The sequence below is a fragment of the Berghia stephanieae genome, chromosome 2 (assembly GCF_034508935.2).
Source record: "Berghia stephanieae isolate SIO BIC M18660-M18661 chromosome 2, UCSD_Bste_1.3, whole genome shotgun sequence".
Lineage (NCBI taxonomy): Eukaryota > Metazoa > Mollusca > Gastropoda > Nudibranchia > Aeolidiidae > Berghia > Berghia stephanieae.
The window spans coordinates 61,126,623-61,148,845 of record NC_088361.1 but is presented as its reverse complement, the minus strand read 5'-3'; the positions used below and the strand labels follow the sequence as shown (position 1 = coordinate 61,148,845).

Below are 22,223 nucleotides of genomic sequence, written 5' to 3'. Positions count from 1 at the left end.
AGGAAACTTCGGAATTGTATTTGGCATTGTGTTTATATATCATAATATAATTCTAATCAGTTATCTGTTTAGAAATAGATACTATACAATATGTATGCCAAATACCACCCCAAGTCATCTTTCTTGTGTGCGGGAATTCCTCTTTCGGCATTGAAATTGAGTGTGAGAGAGTCATCACTACACACATAAACAACAGAAACAATTTAAAAACAAGACTATGACACGCAACCACTCACACACGAGGCTATACTATTTATCCTTTTCTCTATATAGAACAGGACAAGACAAACAATAGCTTGACTCTCGCTACACTTCGCATTGATGTTTGTCGTCTCACGAGTTCAACTCTCGGTCGACCTGTCAATATTCCTTTTTGCCTCGGACGTAATCATTAATAGAATGTTGTGTGGTTTTGACCGTGAAGAAAACCTTAAGAAGTCACATTTATATCATTTTAGAGAGATCGTTTTGAATAATTTTGAGTTAAACGAGCGAGCAGCAACTTGTTTTCATGAACGGCCGATCAGCGCTTGTTTACTATAGTAACGCGATTCCCAGCCAACATCAAAATGGCGGATATTTTTCTCATCTAGGCCGCTGGTTGGTTAGCCAATAAGAGCACCGTACGGTTTCCATTGGGTAAATTCCTTGGTATAAATACACATTCGTTTTGACCTTAAAACTAGACCCACAGTCTCCAATTATGTTATAACGGGATGAACAATGTGTCAACAAATGACGGAGATATCGGTTTAGCCACTGCAATGACTCGCACAGACTGCATGAATTTTATTTGATAAGACGTATTGATGACATGCGTTTAAGTAAAATGCTCACAACACCCGCCAGACAGATATAAAGTACCAACACACAAAACGATGGGTAACCTTAAGCGTTTTAATCTGATTAATATAATTTAATGAGAATTAATCATTAAAATGGCTGTCTAACAACTAAAAACAATACCAAAGGGTTGAGTGATGTCAACTTCGTTCCTTCTATAAACCCAAGTATCTTCTTTTTCATTATAAATTCGATTTTGAGCAACTACTTCACTGAAGAAAGTACCGATGTGAGGTGGTTGGTCACTTATTCCACGATTTCACGATGGTCAGTGTGATTCACAAAGATTCATGGTCAGTGTGATTCACAATGATTCATGGTCAGTGTGATTCACAAAGATTCATAGTCAGTTTGATTCACAATGATTTGTGCTCAGTGTGATTCACAATGATTCATGGTCTGTGTGATTCACAATGATTCACGGTCTGTGTGATTTACAATGATTCATGGTCAGTGTGATTCACAAAGATTCATGGTTAGTGTGATTCACAAAGATTCATGGTCAGTGTGATTCACAAACATTCGTGCTCAGTGTGATTCACAAAGATTCATGATCAGTGTGATTCACAGTGATTCATGGCCACTGTGGTTCACAGTGATTCATGGTCAGTGTGATTCACAGTGATTCATGGTCAGTGTGACTGACAATGATTCATGGTCAGTATGATTCACAGTGAATCATGGTCAGTAGGATTCAACGTGATTCATGGTCAGTGTGGGGATATGTAGCAAGCGACCACGTTACGTCCCTGGAATCCCTCGCAGGAGACCGATTGCTACAACACGCACAACGCCAACAACAACTCTTCCATGGCCAGGGTGGTAAAAGGAGAGTCCCTCGGCCCTCACGACGGATAACTTAAAGATCGTTAGCTTCAACGCAGAAGGACTGTCATCAAAGATTGTCAGTGTTATTCAAAATTATTCGTTTTAACTTTCAAGAAGGTAATGTGAAATCAACCTTTCACTTCTTTAAGTAAAGAAACGCTTAGACTTAGATGTCTCTTTGAACCAAGTCAACTCTATCAACACTCAGGTCATATTCTAGACAAGTACTCATTCACAAACGGGTGGGTCTAACTGTGCAATGCTTAAAAGTTTCTTACGTGGTTTCTGGTTTTGCAGTATAACACTCGGCTTCTGGCCTGTAGGTCCCTGGTTCGTTTTTCGATGTGGCGCATGTGTAGTTTTTCGAAAAGACTCTTCAATCACATTTTCTCAACATATCTGGTCTGTGACAGAGGTGTCCTTGACAGGAAAAAATGTCACAACGTCTTACTGACGTAATATTATATCTCCTCGGTGTTAAAAACAGGGATCTGAGCCTTTCAGTCAATGAACGAGCTCAATATTGCATTACCTTGTTACAAGATGTGATACGGTATCTTTTGAAATAATGGCAACTTGATAATGGGTTGGACATAAGAAGAGGGTGTAATAAAATTAACAGCGCATATAAGTCATGCCGTAACACCTTCTACTCTTCCTGTTCCAAACTCCTTGGAAGTGTTATATGTAACCAGTCCATCGGGTTACTAATAGAGAATAGGTTACATATTGAATCGTAAGGTCTATAACTATTTTAGGAGCAGGAAGTATAGGCAGATACTTAGGATTACGGAATGTAAAAGAGCGAGGAAGAATGATCTTTATTGATGGACACCAGACTAGAAAATAAGATGCCATCACTCTGAAACCAGAAGATCAATTACATAAGGCATGCACCCAGTACTGGGGAAGAGTGCTTTAACAATTCGAATGAAATTAGAAACAATTGTTTTTTGTTTTTTTGTTGTTTTTTTTTTACATCACACTTTTGTTCCCTATTATGTTTCATGAAGCTATGATATAAAGCTTCTTATATCCGATTTAATTTTTGGAAGGGACCGAACTTCTTAAAAAAGTATCACCTCTTAGTTGCGACTAAAATAATATACGATTACATCCCTTATGTCAACAGCTTGGGACGACAGTGGTTAAACAAGAGAAGGAGATGTCGCGATTTGTTTGTTTTGAGAATGTTATTTTCTTTTACTACTTTAAAGGGATTTTCTTTTTATTTCTGATTTTATTTTGTTTTGTTGTCTTTTTATTGTAGGGGTTGGGAAGAGGTGATTTTGGGGGTTTTTTAGGGGTCTTTTTTATTTAATTCGTTTTGTTGGGGTTTTTTTCTTTTTGTTTTTGTTTCTTTACTCGGCCTTCTTTTTATTTTTGGTCATTGTTTTCTTTTTTTGTTGGTTTATTTTTTTGGTTTTGTATTGTTTTATTTTGGTTTGGTATTGTTTATTTTTGTTGTTTTTTGTTGGGTTTTTTTTTTTTTTTTTTTTTTTTTTTTTTTTTATCTTCGTGGACTTTTTTTCCGGGTAATTTTTATTCGGACCGAAAGTAATGGTAATAGTATGTAGTAAATACATTGATTACACTTTCATTGACACATCATATAATAGGCGTGGGTTGCAATACTACCCCACAAAGAACGTCCACAACATTATGTCAAATAAACACAAATTATACCTTTCAGTGCATCCTCCCGTCCATACGAGAAGTATTCTAATATCTTCCCAGTAGCGCAATGAGAAAAGCGCTTGTATAAAAAATCCGATCGGTGTTGAAAAAATTCTTCAGTATAGTGGAGATCTTGACCTATAAGATATGACAATAAATGTTTGAAGCCTACTGGAAGGTTTTTATCTGGGTTTAAAAAAATATTCTTCTTATAGCCATATAGAATATATATATATTTATATATATATATATATATATATATATATATATATATATATATATATATTAAAGGAGTGGTAAATATATATCATTAAAATATTTGAATACTGACTCCTACAGATCTGTTTCGTACCTTTTACTTTGGGCAATCTTCGGGGAGTGATATTGTTAGAAGATAAAATTTGATAATTTGAAGTAGTTTTTTTCTGGGTTTTTTTTCAATATATCCTTCTTATAGCCAAATTATAGAATATATATATATATATATATATATATATATATATATATATATATATATATATATTAATATATATTCTCCTCAAAGATTGCCAAAGGATAAAGATATACATATATATATATATATATATATATATATATATATATATATAATTTTAATATTTACCACAATGTTGGATTCAGTCTACATCGATGTTTCAGGCCTGAAACATCGATGTAGACTGACTCCAACATTGTGGTAAATATTAAAATGATAATTCGCTCCATTGCTACATGTCGAGCACTATCCGTACCATATTTGTATCAAACAAGATTATATATATATAGGGTTGGTTGGGTTGAACTTTTATGTAGGGCAATAAATATCCACTAAACGTGCTCAAAGCGCTTTACAATGGGTCCCTGGCCAACAGCAACTTTTAACATGTAGGACGGGCCGTGATGCCTGTTAGGCGATATTACAATTTTTTTCGGACAGAGACAACGCTTTTAATGGCCAGATACTCATTTTACACCTGAGTACGGTGAGAGAATGTGAGTAAAGAGCCTTCTCCAAGGACTCAACTATGCGTCGAGCGAGGCTTGAACTCAGAACCTTCCGATCCGAAAGCGAGTGCCATAACATTGTACCACATAGCCGCACGACATCTAAACATAAAACTTTCATTATTCTTATTGTTTTACCTTAAACTTGTCATATTATATTGTTGTTCATTCGATGGCTTGGTGGCTCAGCGCTACAGTGTCTCGACTTGTCATAAAAGTCAAGCGATGATAAGCACGGTCAGTAACCTGATGAGTGACAGTAATTATGGAAATTCTGATCCCAAAGTTGTGTCCTTGTGTAAGGCACTTATCACACATTACCCCACTTGACTCAGGTGTGATCGAGTATCTCGCTATAGGCCTATATTGTGAGAGTGTTTATACAAATTGAACACCTAACAGGCGACTGGTAGTGTATGAAATGAAAATACAGTTCTATATGTCCTGCTGGGGGGAATAAATGAAATATTGGGAAGCCCGTTGAGGATGGTAAATCGATGAAATGCGATATAAAAATGTTCTAATTTATTGCAATATCGCCTAACAGGCGTCATGTCTCGTCCTGTATGCCACGTGTTGCTGTTGGCCAAGCACCCTTTGTAAAGCACTTTGAGCACGTTTAGTGGATATTGCGCTATACAAAAAACTCAAGTTTTATTTATCTCGACATAATACAGGTGGACACGATGGGTCACATTTATTATTGTTTGTATGACAGTCAACCTTAGCCTAAGTCTTACATTCCAAATCATAATAGACCCACACCATGGTGACCAAACCTTCGGGGTGTAGATACGGGGCGAAGTAATCAACTTTGGACTTGTACCAACGTCGAGATATTTGGCCATTTGGGTAAAGCAGGTCATAATCTGAAATCAAGAGTTACTGAGTTTGTTAAAAGAGTAAACAACGAAAGCATTCGAATTGTTGGACTTTTGTTTTCGTTGATTAGTTCAATATTTCGTGCAGAAGACGGAGAAGAAGAAGAAGAAGAAGAAGAAGAAGAAGAAGAAGAAGAAGAAGAAGAAGAAGAAGAAGAAGAAGAAGAAGAAGAAGAAGAAGAAGAAGAAGAAGAAGAAGAAGAATAAGAAGAAGAAGAAGAAGAAGAAGAAGAAGAAGAAGAAGAAGAAGAAGAAGAAGAAGAAGAAGAAGAAGAAGAAGAAGAGGAGGAGGAGGAGGAGGAGGAGTAGAAGAAAGAAGAGGAAGAAGAAGAAGAAGAAGAAGAAGAAGAAGAAGAAGAAGAAGAAGAAGAAGAAGAAGAAGAACGACGACGACAACAACAACAACAACAATGACAACAAGAAAAAGAAGAGAGAAAAAACAGTAAAAGGAGATGAAGAGGGGAGAAGAGGCGAAGGATGGGGAAGTTGAAGAAATGCAAAAGGTAAAATCAAAAAAAAGATTTTATCACACAGAATTTTCAATAAATTTACGACCATTTTTTCTTGAAGTTCTTACCATGCCGTGATATACTTAAGGGAAGTGACCAAGAATCAGGGAGGTCAAAATGTTTCTCGTCTTCACAAAGATCATCCTGTCAAAAATATTTGAAACTTTTTTAACTAAGTTCAAATTAGAGCTAATCATCTGTTATAAGGATAAAATGTGTGTGTGTGTGTGGGGGGGGGGGGGGGGGGGGGGGGGTTAGACGTATGTGTTTTATTTTATCTCTAGACTCCTCCTTGGAGTTAATATTACACTCGAGTGGAACCCTAGATCCAATAATAAATCGAATGGTGCTTTTTATAACGATTATAATATTATACTCTATTCCTTAAAAATAATATATTTCGTAGTAAACTGGGGGAGTAGACTAAAGCTGATCTCTCTCTCTCCCTCTCTCTCTCTCTCTCTCTCTCTCTCTCTCTCTCTCTCTCTCTCTCTCTCTCGATATATATATATATATATATCTACCTATCTATCTATCTATCTATCTATCTATCTATCTATCTATCTATCTATCTATCTTTCTATCTATCTCTATCTCTATCTATCTATCTATCTATCTATCTATCTATCTATCTCTAGCTATCTATCTTCCTCTCTTGTGTCTCTCTGTATCTTTGTGCATGTCTGTCTTACACATACATAAGCACATAAGCACACTCACACACACACACACACACACGCATACACACAAACCCACACACACATTGTCGCACTTTAAAGTTTGCTTACGGCTATCATTTTTTGCCTCCTGTGCAAAGTGAGTTCAGAGGCAGTCATCATCATTGTAATGTGTAAATCCTGCCCGGCAAACACGTATTCCCAATCCCGACTGTCGCCAATGTTATACACAAGCCCCTGAGCAAACAAATGAAAACAAATACACTATAATTACATGATATAACGAAAGCATTATACAAACCATTGTCTAAAACGAACTATTTCTCCAGTCTCATTTTTCCTCATAATATTCTTTGCAACATATTTTCACATAAAACAAAATAATCTAAATTTTCCTGGTCCCATTGGTAACAAAAAGATATCATATTAAGTGCACTATTGTACTCTTCGTCACCCTTAATCAGTAATGATATTGAGCACCTTCTCTGCCACCCATGCGTGTGCCAGTGAGCGATTCATCACGAAAAAAAAATATAACCAAGGGAAGTAACTGGTATAAACAGAAATTGCATATACAGTTTTAATGATTGTCGCTCTTAGTTATTAAATTAAAATTGCTTTAAAATCTGAGATCGAGCTATTTATTATTATATCTTTCCGACGAACTTATTTTCACGATTCAAATGAGGTCGTTGTGATACCGATTTAAAATGTGAATGAAAAATTAAATGAATATATATTTCTTTTTTTTTTTAAATTTTAAAACAATGCATATTCTAAAGAGAATCTTCACGATATCACCTGGTTTAATGCTTATCACATATTTGATTAAATCCTTGAGCCAGATTGTCCATTACAAGGGAGTAACTCATTGATTAAGTGATTCAAGATTAACTATTGGTAGGTCAGTCATGGGAGGAAATTTGGAGCAGGCAATATTGCAAGTTAAAGACTCAAGGCCAGAGGTATGGCCTATCTCAATTTATCAAATTAATATATAAAGTGTTGCTATTGGTTCTTGGTTGTATATTTTTACATTTTTCTGCATTTGCATATGGGTTAAAACCGGGGGTCATGGGGACAACATGTTTCGCTTTGTAAAATTTATATATATATATATATATATATATATATATATATATATATATATATATATGTGTGTGTGTGTGTGTGTGTGTGTGTGTGTGTGTGTGTTCATTGTCGCCATAGATTCTACACTTTGTGTTTATCCATTTTTATGCATGCCACGTCTGTAAACGAATTTCCATTTTTTTCAGATGAATAAAGTATATATTATTATTATTATTATTATTATTATTATTATTATTATTATTATTATTATTATTATTATTATTATTATTATTATTATTATTATTATTATTATTATTATTATTATTATTATTATTATTATTATTATTAACAATCGGCAGTTACATTAGATGATACATTGCCAGATAAAGCTAATTTTAAAATACAAGAAAAAAATCAGCGAAAAGAAAGGTTGATTATTTTATGAATCTTTTTTCTTCGTTTTCTTTCCTAACCTCCCTGTATCATACACAGATTGTATTTAGATCATCAACCAATTTTCGAAATGTAATTGAAACAATGCAATTTACTCTTCTACCTCCATTGTATCTGGTTTCTGATCTTGTTGAACATTGACGTAATAATTAAGGTGGTTCCATATGGCTTCAAGTCCCAGGTATCCCTCCCAGTCCAGAGGATAGGCCACACCATGAGTTGGTTCGATGAAGAAGCTCTCTTTGATGTTCCTTCGACCTGCCATTGATTGAAGTACAAACATTAATTGTTGCATAATATATAATATTTTTAACTTGAGCTTTTATTTAGCGCAATATCCACTAGACGTGCTCAAAGCGCTTTCTAGTGGTCCCTGACCAAGAGCAACACGTAACACGTATAACGAGACATGATGCCTGTTATGCGATATTATAATTTTTTTCGGACAGAGACAACACTGTTAATCCCCAGGTAATTTTACACCTGAGTACGGTGAGAGAATGTGAGTAAAGGGTCTTTTCCAATGACTCAACTATGCGTCGAGCGAGGCTCGAAACCAGGACCTTCCGATCCGAAAGCGTTTGTCATACCACTGGCCCACGTAGTAGTTTTTTACTCTTCTGTATTCTGACAAAACGCCTTTTCTTGATTTTGTCAGATTCATTTTTATTTCATTTGCTTTCGATTAATAAAGATAACCACAAACACGTCAAAAAGTCTTAAATCTGAATTTATGACTATGACCTGAAAGTGAATCTTTACCTATATTTTTTCTCTTTCTATCTCAACTTTGTCTCGTGTTACGATGATGTGACAAACGCATTCTGAACGAACATGAGACACACATCCAAGTCCACCCTTACCTTGCAAGACGAGTACCCAGGAGTGGATTCGCCACCCTCTCAGTTCGTCATCAGGTGGTGCTTCATCTAACTGCAGGATAGGATGGAATGGAAATTAAATCCGAAGCAAGGGATTGTTGTCGAAATTAGAAGGTAAAAGTTACATTTGATAATATAATATACTTATAATAATAATAATAATAATAATAATAATAATAATAATAATAATAATAATACACATTTATATAGCGCTCATTCTCGTGTAAAACACAAGCTCTGGGCACTTTACAATATAAATATCAATTTTAAGTGAAAAAAAATAATAACAACAATAATAATTCATAGCCAAATCAAGGATTCATATAGAGTCAAGAAAAACAAATACAGTAAAAATGTGTCTTGAGATTCTTTTTAAAAGTAGGTAAAGACTTGCACTCCCTCAGACCACGTGGTAGTTCATTCCAAATCTTGGGGCCGAAACAAGCAAAGATCTATCACCAAATTTTGTTCTTGATCTTTTTTCCGAAATTTTCGTTTGGTCATTACATGATCTTAAAGTGTAATTTTCAAATTTACACATGACCACGTGATCTGTGAGATATGCCGGTGCTATACCAGCCAAACACTTATAAACAAGACACGCTGCTTTGTAATATGTGCGCTTTTCAATGGGAAACCAGTGGAGAAAGGCCAACAAAGGGGTTGCATGATCAAATTTGTTTTTGCCAAAAACTAATCTTGCTGCACTGTTTTGCAGTAGTTGTAATTGTTTAATAGAAGCCTGAGGCAAGTTGACAAGCAGTGAGTTACAATAATCTAGTTTCGAAAAAATGAGGGAAACAACCAATGTTTTACATGTTCCAATGGCAATATACTGACGGATCGAACTGATTTTCTTCAATTGAAAGTATAAAGATTTACAGAGAGCAGAAATGTGAGCTGACATTCTCATTTCTGAATCAAAATAGACACCCAAATTTTTCACAGTCTTTGAAACTTTGATCTTTTCACCCCCAATCAACACCTCAAGACCATCATTCACCTTCAACTGCCCTCTATTTCCCACAATCATCACTTCTGTTTTTGACTCATTCATTTTCAACTTGTTTGCATCCATCCACTCTTTCACATCCGTCACACATTCTTCCACACGTTTCACAATATTTTCGAGATTTTTAGTTTTATCAGTAGCATAAAGTTGCGTATCATCTGCATAGAGATGATAGCGCAGCCCATGACCAGTGATGACATTAGATAATGGAGAAGTATACAAAACAAAAAGAATTGGACCCAAAACAGAGCCTTGAGGAACACCAAAAGACAATGTATGTTGACGAGAAAGTTTATCTAAAATCATAACCTGTTGTTTTCTGCCATCTAAATAAGATTCAAACCACTGCAAGACAGTCCCAGACAAGCCAAAAGTTATATTAAGTCGTTTAATGAGAATACCGTGATCAATAGTATCAAACGCCGCCGAAAGGTCTAACAATGTCAGAAGAGAAACAGAACCTTTATCTAAAACATCAAGCAAATCACTCGCAACACAGCACAGAGCAGTTTCTGTGCTGTGGTAAGAACGATAAGCTGACTGAAATTTTTCCCATAGATTGTTTTCATGGAGATGTTGTGAAAGACGTCTGAGTACAACTTTTTCAAGGATTTTAGAAAGAAATGGCAGATTTGAGACGGGACGGTAGTTACTAAGGTCATTTACGTCGAGATTTTGCTTTTTTATGAGATGCTTTACAATTGCATGTTTATAGATATCTGGGACTTGTCCTGAGATAAGTGACTGATTTATAATATAAGTTATGCAAGGTATCAATTCAGGAAGACATAATTTCAAAATATTAGTTGGTAAAGGATCTAAATCACATGACTTCGAGGAAGATGAAAAAATTATTTTAGAAATCTCTTCTTCAGTTGTTTCTTTAAAACAAGAGAATCCCTGTGAACCCGAAAAAGGGTGGAAATGTATATCTTCATTTTGCACGAGTTCCAAATTGTTCCGAATTTTCGATATTTTTCCCGAAAAGAAATCTGAAAATGCATCCGGCTGCTTTTCTACCGGGATATTAGTGGGTAGACACATGCCCTTTTCTTCCCCTAAAAGTTCCTTTGAAACAGAGAAAAATTCCTTAGTGTCCCTCACTGATGACAGTTTTGTGTTATAATAGTTTCTTTTTATAATCATACTAATATAATATACTTATATAGCGCCCATTAATCCACTGACAAGTGTTTTATGGCGCTTTACAATCACTCAGACTATATTATTATAAACTAGAATTCACACCATCACGCTCACACACGTACACCCGTACACCGACATACGGAATTTTCTCCGCGTCCACATACACAAATTCTTTACATGCACATTACTACCCTAAATAAAATCTTAAAGCATATTAATTGTCGAGAAACGCTCTTCTAAATAATTCAGTTTTCAATTTCTCTGTAAAGGTTTCTAAATTTTCACTATTCTTAGTATTATAAGAAAGGGAATTCCACAATCAGGGCGCACTCATTAGGAAGGATTTGTTGTGAACCAAAGACTTTGAGGGTACCTCTGTCAGAAGAAGCATACTATTAGATCTTAGCGATCTGCAAGGTGTATAATGAGAAACAAGATCGTTTAAATAGGGTGGTGACAGGCCATGAAATGAGCCATAACAAAAACGTAACACCTTGAACTCAATACGCTGCTTCACCGGCAGCCAATGAAGAACGTCCAGAACAGGGGAGATAGGATCGTCACGTTTTGATAACATCACCAATCTAGCCGCCCTGTTCTGAACTTTCTGCAATCTTTGAATATTGTAATTGGGACAACCAATGAGCAGAACATTGCAGTAGTCAAGTCTACTAAGAATGAAAGAAGTGACAAGCGTTTTTGTGATTTCAGTGTCAATCAAGGACCTAATACGACCAATATTTTTAAGATGGTAGTGACAGCTTTGGATAATTTTGGTGATATGATTATTCATGGACAAATTGTTATCAAAAAATGCACCCAATTTGCTAACATAGAAATTAGAAATAGAAACTTTGCAACCTGCTACATCAATTTTATCTATTTTGATTAGCTTGACTCCTTTTCTATAGGGGGAGGGGAGGGGGGAGGATGAGAGAGAAAAAATTCAGTGTTTGTAACATTTGATTGACCCGTACGTACCAAATAATGGGGGCTAGGTAGAATTGAGTGACACAGAACAAGAGGTTTGTTTGTTTGTTTTGTTTGTGTGTGTGTGTGTGTGTGTGTGTGTGTGTGTGTGTTTGTCTGTGTATGTGTGTGTTTGGAGGGTTTTTTCACACTTAGCAGTCATTCCATTTTACGACATTCAACACACAAACTGATTGAGTATGTGTAGAAGTTAACCAAGTGTAACCTTTCATCATATGTAAACCATCGACTCACAACAGTATCACTCGTGAACCTTTTGCCAATGTGATTTTTAAGTAAAAATATCCAGAAGTGAAATGTAAAATTTCCGATTTTGTCACTTAATGAGGGTCCTATTTAGTGTTTGTCTACTATGAGATTTGATTATTTTATATTTATTTTTTGTTGTTGTTGTTGTTGTTGTTGTTGTTGTTAGGTATTTACGCAATATGTTATTATGGCAATTAATTAGTTGATTACTTTAAATTGGCAGTTACATACGGAGGATCTAATGTGATCTATATGCCGGGCCTAAGAACGTTGCCTGCTGCTTCTTATGGTTCACACTATTATGTTATGACGATCGACCCAATCAGCAAAGTCCGGTCCGCATTCGTGCACCGTCGCGAACCCGCCTGGTAGCATCGTCACAACACACCTTTCGACTAGATGCTCTGCCGTTTCGGGTTCTTGCCCACAGCGTGGACATAAAGGACAGGAAGTTAGACCCCACTGATGTAACGCACCGGCCGTTAGGCAGCTCCTCGACCGAAGCCGATTCGCAGCTACCCAGTGTCTCCTCTTACTGGTATCAAAGCCTGGCAACTTCTCACCAAGCTTGGAGGAGTGTAGGTCCCCGCCCCCACGAGGGATTGAATTCGTCCAAACCGACTTCCATCTCGTATGTGCAGCTCTGTCCGTAGTCAGGGATTCTGCGTACAAGGGTTGCCGGGACTTATTTCGGCTCGAAACGGGGGCACCGTTCATTATGCGCATGAGAGGGGTATCCCCATTCCCTCTCTCTTTGATCTTACTCAGCCAGTTTCCCGTAATGGTCTCCCTCCGGACATCGGGGGGCTGGATCGCTGCCATCACCGGGCCCCATTCTCTAGGGGTTGTTGCTAGCGTTCCCGACACTATGTGCATCGACTTGCGAAGTTTTACATCCACCTTCTCAACGTTTCTGCTTCTACCCCACACTGGAGCGCAATACTCCGCGGTGGAATAGCATAGTGCCAGGGCGGATGTTCTCAGGAGCGCTTGGCTGGCGCCCCAAGTCGATCCCGCCAGCTTCCTCAGAAGACTATTCCGCTTCTCTATCTTCCGGGCAACCCCTTCGAGATGAACCCGATAGGTAAGGCTGCGATCCAGCGTCACCCTAGGTATTTTGGACGCGGCTCATATGGGAGTGGCTGGTCCCCGACTAGGACATTCAGTTTACGGGTGTGCCAACCACTGCATACGTGAAATGCAGTGGCCACGGTTTTTGAAGTGTTCATCTTCAGGTACCACTTGTCAAAGTAGGATTTGAGTCTGGTGACGTCCTCGCTGAGTACTCTCTCGAGACGGGTCCACACTTTACTCTGAGTAACGAGTGCCCAGTCGTCTGCGTATCCCAGCCTCAGGGAGGAAGTGTTCGGCATATCGCTAATGTAAACGTTAAACAACATTGGCGCAAGTACCGACCCCTGAGGGACCCCATTCTTCAATTTCCTAACTTTGCTCGTGACGTCTCCCAGCGCGACGTGGAATTGCCTTTCCCCTAAGATCAAAGAGAACAACTTCAAGGTCTTTTTGCACCTTATGATTTTTGCAAGTTTGAGCATTAACCCATCGCACCAGACCGTATCGTACGCCGCTGATAGGTCTATAAACACAGCACCTGTTTGCTGTTTTCTCTCGAACCCGTGCTCAATATGCTCTGTAAGGGCAATGACCTGCTCCGTGGTGCACCTCCCTTCCCTGAAGCCTGCCTGCTCAGGTGGCAGGGCAGCGTCTAGGACCGGCCCCCATCGGTTTAATAGAACACGCTCCAACAGTTTGTAAAGACAGCTCAGCAGCGATATGGGTCTGTAACTGTCTGCCTCCTTCGCCGGCTTCCCTGGCTTCAGGATGGCAACTATCTTCGCATGCTTCCACACTTGTGGAAGCTTTCCGTTTGCAAGGATGTCAGACATTGCCTCTGCTAGCTAGGCCCGTGCCCTGGGGCCCAGATGCGTCACCATATCGGGATATACACCATCTATCCCAGCTGCTTTGCCGTTCTTCACTTCGCTAATGGCTGCACCCACTTCTCGGGGACTGAACGGGGCCGTCCAGTCCGACTCCTCCGCAGGTAGCGAGTCCAAAATCGTACGGTACGCCTTGCGGACACCGCGCTCAAAAGCCTGATTAGGGACCCGCTTGCTACGGTTCTTAATATTCTTGGCAATTGTGTCTGCCTCGCATTCCGGTGCAGCCTTCGCGAAATTCCGATCTGGGTCCAATTTCTTTATCAAACGCCAAGCGTGGCGGCTGGAGTGTGTAAAGTCGAGACTTTCCACGGTCTCCTGCCACCGTTGCTTCCTTCCCTCTGCCAGAGACTGGAGTAGTCTATCGGCTGTGTCCTGGGACTGGGTCTGCTGGTACTCTCGGTACAGCTCTTCCGACTCTGCTGTCCAGCAAGGGGTGTAGAATTTCCGTTTGCCCCGTGGAATAGAGCGTTGAGCGCTCTTAACCAGTAGCCTACTAAATCTGGTTATATTCTTGGACTTGGGAGGAATGGCAGGGCAGACCTGCTCGATATAGGAACTGAATTCCTCCCAGTCAGCCTTCCTGAAATTCCATCTGCAAAGTGGGAGAGACTGCACCCTCGGTATTGTCACCCCAGCTGTGACAAGAACCGGCCTGTGCTGGCTATGCGGAAAGTCCCCGAGGACTGTCCGCTTCACCTGCAACGGTTCACCGTTCGCGCCTTTCGTTACGAGGGTGAGGTCTGGAGTATACTCCTTCTTATGGCGGGTACCCCGGAAGGTACCCTTGGCTGTAGGATCGTACACTAGGTGTAGATCATTACAGTCCATCCATGAGCGGAGTTGTCTTCCTGCCTCATTGCAGTCTCGGTAGCCCCATTCGTGATGGTGGCTATTAAAGTCTCCCAGACAGATGGAAGGATGGCTGACCACCGGTACCGGTGGTGTAGTCCAAGTCGCTCTAGGTGGTTTGTATATATTATGCAAACACAGTCCACCTACTTCCACGGAAATTCGGTTCACCCCATTGCTGTCCGTTACGCTCTCAATGACCCTTACCTTCGATGGCTCTTTAGCGTAAACGCTAACCCCTCCTTTGAGCCTCGAGGTGTCCTCGCGTTGGACCACCGTATAGCCTGGGATCTGGAATCGGGAAGATTGCGCGCCTGAATAAAGGTGGGTCTCCTGTAAAAGGAGGATATCAACGCAATGAACGGCCAATAGCTTTGATAAAAGCTCATTTTTTGCCATACTCTGGCTCTCGACGTTCAGGGACAATATACGCGTCAGCTCGCCATCCCCGCCGTCGCATTTTCCGATCGGCAGGCCGCGAATCGATTGATGCATGGGACGTTTGCTTTTTTCTCGGACGTGCCGACGACCCTGGCGACACGAACGCGGTATTATTTGGCTAGGCGGCAGACCGCTTCGCCATTGACGGGACTGATTGGGACTCGACATAAGGACAATAGTGTGGCGCCCGGGATAGGGCTGCTATTCGGGCACCGGGTTTGGATCAAATTTAGTCACACACCGGGGCGAGCAGCTCATGTGGCTCGTTGGCTCGTTGCCGTAGTCGCGCCCGCACGAGGGTTGTCACTGTATGTTAAGCCAAGCATCCGTGTATATTGTTAGCATTAAACATTCAATCATACAATAATGATTGTACGCTTAAATAATTATTATTTTCAGTCATTCGTGCTGTTAAACCTCTGTAATTTGAAATTGAGCAGCTGCTATTAAACATTCGTAAGTTTAAACATTTAAGTGGACATAGCCAAACATAAAAGTTCATGTTTACGATGATAACAAAAACAAACGAACCCTTATAAGGTAGCATCATCTTTCATTGCTTACTTGCTTACCTCTTTCTGTCGTCTTGTCTTCTCCATCAGCTCGTCATCTTCTTGTTTTTGCTCAGTATCCTTTTTCGTTTTCATCCGCAACAAGTATTCACTCTGTAACCATCGAGGAGGACGTACTGTATACCTTTTAATAGTCAAGGTAATCGGCCGGGGGAATACCTAATGAGATCAGATTTGAAAACCCTTGAATACAGTTTATTGATTATACTATCGGTTTGTTTTCTTAAAATTCACCTGTCAATTATTATGTTCCTATCTAAAGTGGTTATTAAAAACTATACAAAACGTTTTCAATAACATGCCGCAATAGATTTATGAAATTGCCCCTTATATGATATGATAGAGCCAAATTTCAATTTTATACGGTACGACTCGTTCGTTAGATATCTCTATACTAGCGCTCTTGAAATATTCCTCACTGCTTACTTCCATGCTTTCGAAAACACCTGAGCCAAGTGTATTATCAAGTTTCTAAATTCCGAAGAAGCTGCCTGCTTTTCATACAAAGCGCCTCAGGAGGATCATAAACATTTACTGGCAGAATAGATATTTTTTCAATGAAAAATAAAAATCTGTTAGATCAATGAGGAATGGAAGATATGAAGGGCATCGTCATAAGAAGAAGGTGGAGATGGAAAGGACATGATATGAGAAAGTAGGTGGGAAACATCAGCAAAAATGAAGTACATTGGACACCAAAAGGAAAGATAAGAAGATGAAAGCCCAGGGCAAAGTGGAAGAGAACAGTGGAGGGAGAGATGAGAGAATGGAAGATCCCTGAAGATGATGGCCATGGACAGAGGAAGATGGAGGTCCTTTGTTGCTGCCCTGCATACCAACAGACATAATGAGCAGTAAGATAAGATACGTAATTCCGAAATATATCCTTAGTTAACTGGACTCCAGCAATTCAAACAATGATCAAAACATACCTGAATGTAATGTACATCAAAATTAACTTGTGTCATAATTTGAATGAACAGATAATAGAGACCTTTCTTCTTCAAAAGTTGTAGGGCTGTGGGGGGGGGGGGGGACGAGATTTTGATCCATCCTGTCAACGCTCCTCGAATTTCCTTTTTTTTATTTTTAAAAAGAAGTCGAGACGCGGTCAACGAATCGACCACCCACCTAACTTACCGTAATGTCTTCCTCTATCAGCGGGCATTTAGTGTAGGAGAGATCCCTGTTGGCAACCTCTCTCAAGGCATATCCGCTGACCACATAAGCGTCATAGCCAGAACCAATCAGCATGGAACACAAAACAGTACTAAACTCGAAACAATGACCTCGCTTCCTGCCTAGAACTGTCTGAGGGGCGTACATCGTCTCGGGCTGGAATGAAAGAAGCCTTCAATATTTTAAAAATATATTATAGATACTCAAAGAGCAGACCTGCCTACCATTGCGAAAAATTCGTAGAATTACGAAACATTGACTCCAGTTTCAGAACTTCACAAGTTTCCCTAAAATGAAATTTGATGCCAGACTACACATCTGGATTTTGAAGTGTTATTTAAACCTTGTGATGGTAAATTGTTGATATTTGATATTAACTAATAATATGGCGATTACAATTTTTATCACCTAAATCACATTTTAAAGTAGAAATGTCTGAAAGAGTGAATGTTCGAAGTTGCTAAATTATCTTCACATTGCTCCATTTATCAATCATCCGCTAACTGCTGATCAAATGAAATCCAATTTGTCCCTTTTTATACATTTCAAGTCGCTTATGAAACGCCCCTGCTAATTCACACGAGTTGAATGGAACTGTGCGTGAGTGTGCGGAAAGGTCATTTTGTGCCCCGGACTGTCCCGGACTGCTCATTGTAATGCCCGCCCATTCTATAAAGACACGAGCCGCCACTGCTTTTATGTTTCAGCTGGGTTGTTCCCTTGAATGTCTGGGCCGTCTATTATGACGCCTTTTACTGTTATACTGATGTTTGACTGTCAGTTCGTCCGTCGGTTATGCCGGCGTGTGTGTTCGTAATGTCTTGATTTAATAAAGTTGTGTCGCACACTTCAAGCATTCAAGTGTTTCTGTTCTCTACCTTCGTCCCAATCGTAATTGTTTGTCTATAAGGACAGAATTTTGTCTCTAAAATATAAAGCATTCCTTGACAGAGAATAAACGTGAAAAGCTAAACACTCTCCGGGGCAGTCCGGGGTAGTCCGGGGCAGTCCGGGGCACACAGTGACCCGACCCGTGAGGGTGTGTTAACCCAAGGGTTCCGTTACGAGGGCCAAAATTGTTACAAACTTGATCACATATTCCGACAGTCAGCATGCTTAAACTGGCTGAACTTATTACAAGAAAAGTTCGGGCAAGAAACAATGGACAAAATTAGAAAAAGGTGATTCCTTTGAAAAAATCATTTCACCTTAAGACTCTTATGTCGGTTTCTATAACGTGTTTCATGACAATAACAATTCCTCTCTCGTTTTTTGAATATTTTGTGATCTGTAAACAAAATATTATTTCTGGTATCATTTATCTTCGCACAATCATCTATTTCAGGTGACAGGACGATTTGTGGAAAACAGCTAGTCTAAAAATGTATTTTCATCCAAACGAGTATAAGGAAAAAGAAATGAGCTGGGCACAAGTTGAAACAAGGGAGCAATAACGTCACTCAGCAATGAACCCTATCTGGGTGGGGTTTCCGACCTCCCATAGTGGGCAGGGAGGTACTTGCTGTGTCTTCTATCTCCCTGTATCTGTTTTCCAATTGCTTGCTGTCTTTGTCTTGGAACGAGATTACTTATTTTTGTCCTGATCATGGTCAGAGTCCTTGGCAGGGTGGGAAACGGTTGAAAGTATAATTGTAATTTTTGGAGGGGATATTTTTTCCGTGTAAATCATCTGTCTTATGTACTGTTATTTTTTAATTCTTAACATATGTTAAGAATTAAAAAATAACAGTACATAAGACAGATGATTTACAAGGAAAAAATATCACCTCCAAAAATTACAATTATACATTCAACCGTTTCCCACCCTGCCAAGGACTCTGACCATTTGTAAACATGTGAGTGTATTTCTCTTAGTGGGGACTTGTGTTGGTGTCTGGTTGAGAATTTTAGGTGATCTCAAACTAAGTACACTGATACAGGGCTCTTGGAATCTACTTCTGTTCCATTTTTTAACTATTTCCCCTTGTCTTACGTTTTCCTCAAGTCCTTTTAATTATACATCTAGAATGGTTTTACTATCCAATTTTCTTCCTTTTAATGGCACTGATTTATAACTTAAATATGTTGCAAGCGCCGGAAAACCCTTACGACACAAATAAACAAAACAATGAACCCTATCTAGAACCCCTCTTAGGCTCCGACAATTTGACGTTGTTTGAAAAGTACATGTATTTAAAAAATTGGCCAGAAAACTCTTCCTTTAAATATTTAATGATTAAAATGATACACATATTGCCTAAAACGTTCAAACGACTTACGTGAGTTTCCTGGCAAGATCAATCTATATTTGAAGCACGATTTTCCGACCCAAATTTTGAATACTTATTTTTTCAGAATACGGCAGTATCAAGTTATTGAATCTGGAATTCATCGATTCTATCTGGTATATTACATCGTTGTGAAGAAAACATAACACAATTAAATTCAAAATCAAAATGATCAACAAATACAAATAAATTACAAGATTTGAGTGTTTTCCTGTTTAAGGAATTAATGGATAAATTCTCCGGAAAGCAACAAATCTTAAATTTGGAATTCACAATTAATTTTTTTGGCCCGATACGATACCAGATTGGGTCTCCCGATAGATCAGTTGGAGATCAATCCCAGGTGAAGTCGAGATATTTTTTCTCTCCCCCCCCCCCCCCCCCCCCCCCACCATGTCCACACAGCATTGATTAGGTTGCTGGGTCTGTCAAATCTGGCGGAAAGTACTTTGCAATAGACTAGCTTCCTATCCAAAGGGTAACAAGCAATTGATATTGTCTGTATCACGCTTTTGAAACCGGGATAAACTCCAGCTTCATGGGTCAAATGGCTCTGAACTCTGAAAGACTACTTTTTAGTGATGCTAGATTGAAACGCTGGTTCACATTGAAGAACGGTCCGAGCATTGTTTGTTTGTTACACTGACCATCTCCATTGGGGACGGTAGTCTCTTGTAACTGAGGTGATTAGACACGAACTTTGCAATGTCTGGCCAGTCCAGTAAGTCTTTGTATGGCAACTGGGTGGGACAGATCGTTGTGCATACCACTTTCTGTAAGAAATTAAGTATGTGTTTATCGCCACATAAGGATACATTATAACAAAAAGGTTAAATTATTTCCATTCTATTTCCTGTCATTAGCAAATGGAGGATACCATGCTGGTGCCATCATTTTAGACTGTATTTTTTTTATTTATAGACGTATTATAAAAATATATAGGTTGTAATTTATAGTTTACAGTATCAATTTACAATATAATTTACTGTTTGGTTCATGCTACATGTTATAAGTAATGTGGTCATCATCATCATCATCATCATCATAATCACCATCACCATCATCATCATCATCATCATCATCATCATCATCATCATCATCATCATCATAATCACCATCACCATCATCATCATCATCATCATCATCATCATCATCATCATCATCATCATCATCATCATCATCATAATCATTATAATTATTATCATCATTATTAATATTATCATTATTATTGTTGTTGTTATTATTATTATTATTATTATTATTATTATTATTATTATTATTATTATTATTATTATTATCATCATTATTATTATCATTATTATTATTATTATTATTATTATTATTATTATTATTATTATTATTATTATTATTATTGTTATTATTATTATTACTTTTGCGATTATTCTTTTAACATTATTATATTATTATTATTATTATTATTATTATTATTATTATTATTATTATTATTATTATTATTATTATTATTATTATTATTATTATCATTATTATTATTATTATTATTATTATTATTATTATTATTATTATATTATCATTATTATTATTATTAGTATTATATTATTATCATCATCATCATCATCATTATTATTATTATTATTATTATTATTATTATTATCATCATTATCATCATCATCATCATCAACATCATCATCATCATCATCATCATCATCATCATCATCATCATCATCATTATGATAATTATTAATATTAATATCGCTTTATAAGCTTTATAAAGGTTCAGAAAAAACATTTGACCCTTTTGGGATTCGATATACGTCCGTTTACTTGTGAGTCAATCAGGTCTTATACCAATCAAGCCATAGAAACCCTATTTGACCTTACCTTCATTCCGAATTCGTTTTTTGGCATCAATATGAGAGGACGTCTTTCATCGTACAAGTGTTTGAAATGCTTTCGAAATCGCTTACATGTCTCAACAGCCCTCTGTTCCTTTTCATTGTTATCTTTGTAAGATGGTGGGTAGAGGTCTGGATCAAACGTCGGCTCCTCCTCTATCAACTCTCTGATAGCGAATAACAGATAAGGAAAGAAATGATTATTTGAAACGCGCATTCCATTTCCTGTCATAAGCAAATGGAGGCTACCATGCTGGTCATATCATTTTAAACTGCTTTTATTAAATATATATCTAGACGCATTTTAAAAATTAAAATTATTAAAATTAAAAAAGTAATGCCCATCAATGTTTTTGTTTATTCCTCTTAACAACGCCACTACATTACCTCATCCGTGTGTAGTGTTTCATTCACCCTGTTTTGCTGATAAAGGGGAAACTCGAAACGTCCATTTTATCTGTTTTCTATTAAATTGAAGCTTACATTCAATTTTACATTGATATATATTTCTTCGAGCTTCGAGCAGCAACATTTACATTACGTATACAAGAGAATATGCCCAGCTTAGAAATATACATTTAATATTCTAGAGCTCCTAAATTACAACTTATACCCGTTTTAGGAGAGGGCGAAGGGCATTATTTACATTTTTCTTTGTTCTTTTATTGCGTTTCTAATCTGATACATATGATAAACATGCTATGGCGGCATTTATATAGACGGGGTAGTTTTTAATTATCTAACATGACGATTCACAAAAGTCGATGGAGATTGCGGTTGACAAAAGTGAAATAAATGAGATGATTTAAAAGCATTCTTGACACAGTATTTGTCTCC

At 38.0% G+C, this 22,223-nt stretch overlaps 1 protein-coding gene across 1 annotated transcript in view; it reads right to left on the bottom strand.

Annotated features, from left to right (window-relative positions):
* Positions 1-22,223, bottom strand: part of LOC144965278 (dynein regulatory complex subunit 7-like) — a 36,659-nt gene that overhangs the window by 12,188 nt on the left and 2,248 nt on the right. The window contains exons 3-12 of the mRNA XM_078900452.1: positions 21,373-21,553; positions 20,160-20,285; positions 17,186-17,380; positions 16,046-16,204; positions 8,805-8,874; positions 8,045-8,199; positions 6,529-6,654; positions 5,809-5,884; positions 5,091-5,219; positions 3,358-3,486 (exon numbers count right to left, since the gene is read on the bottom strand). Of these exons, the coding sequence (XP_078756578.1) occupies positions 3,358-3,486; positions 5,091-5,219; positions 5,809-5,884; positions 6,529-6,654; positions 8,045-8,199; positions 8,805-8,874; positions 16,046-16,204; positions 17,186-17,380; positions 20,160-20,285; positions 21,373-21,553 (1,346 nt within the window). The remainder of the gene's footprint in view (positions 1-3,357; positions 3,487-5,090; positions 5,220-5,808; positions 5,885-6,528; positions 6,655-8,044; positions 8,200-8,804; positions 8,875-16,045; positions 16,205-17,185; positions 17,381-20,159; positions 20,286-21,372; positions 21,554-22,223) is intronic.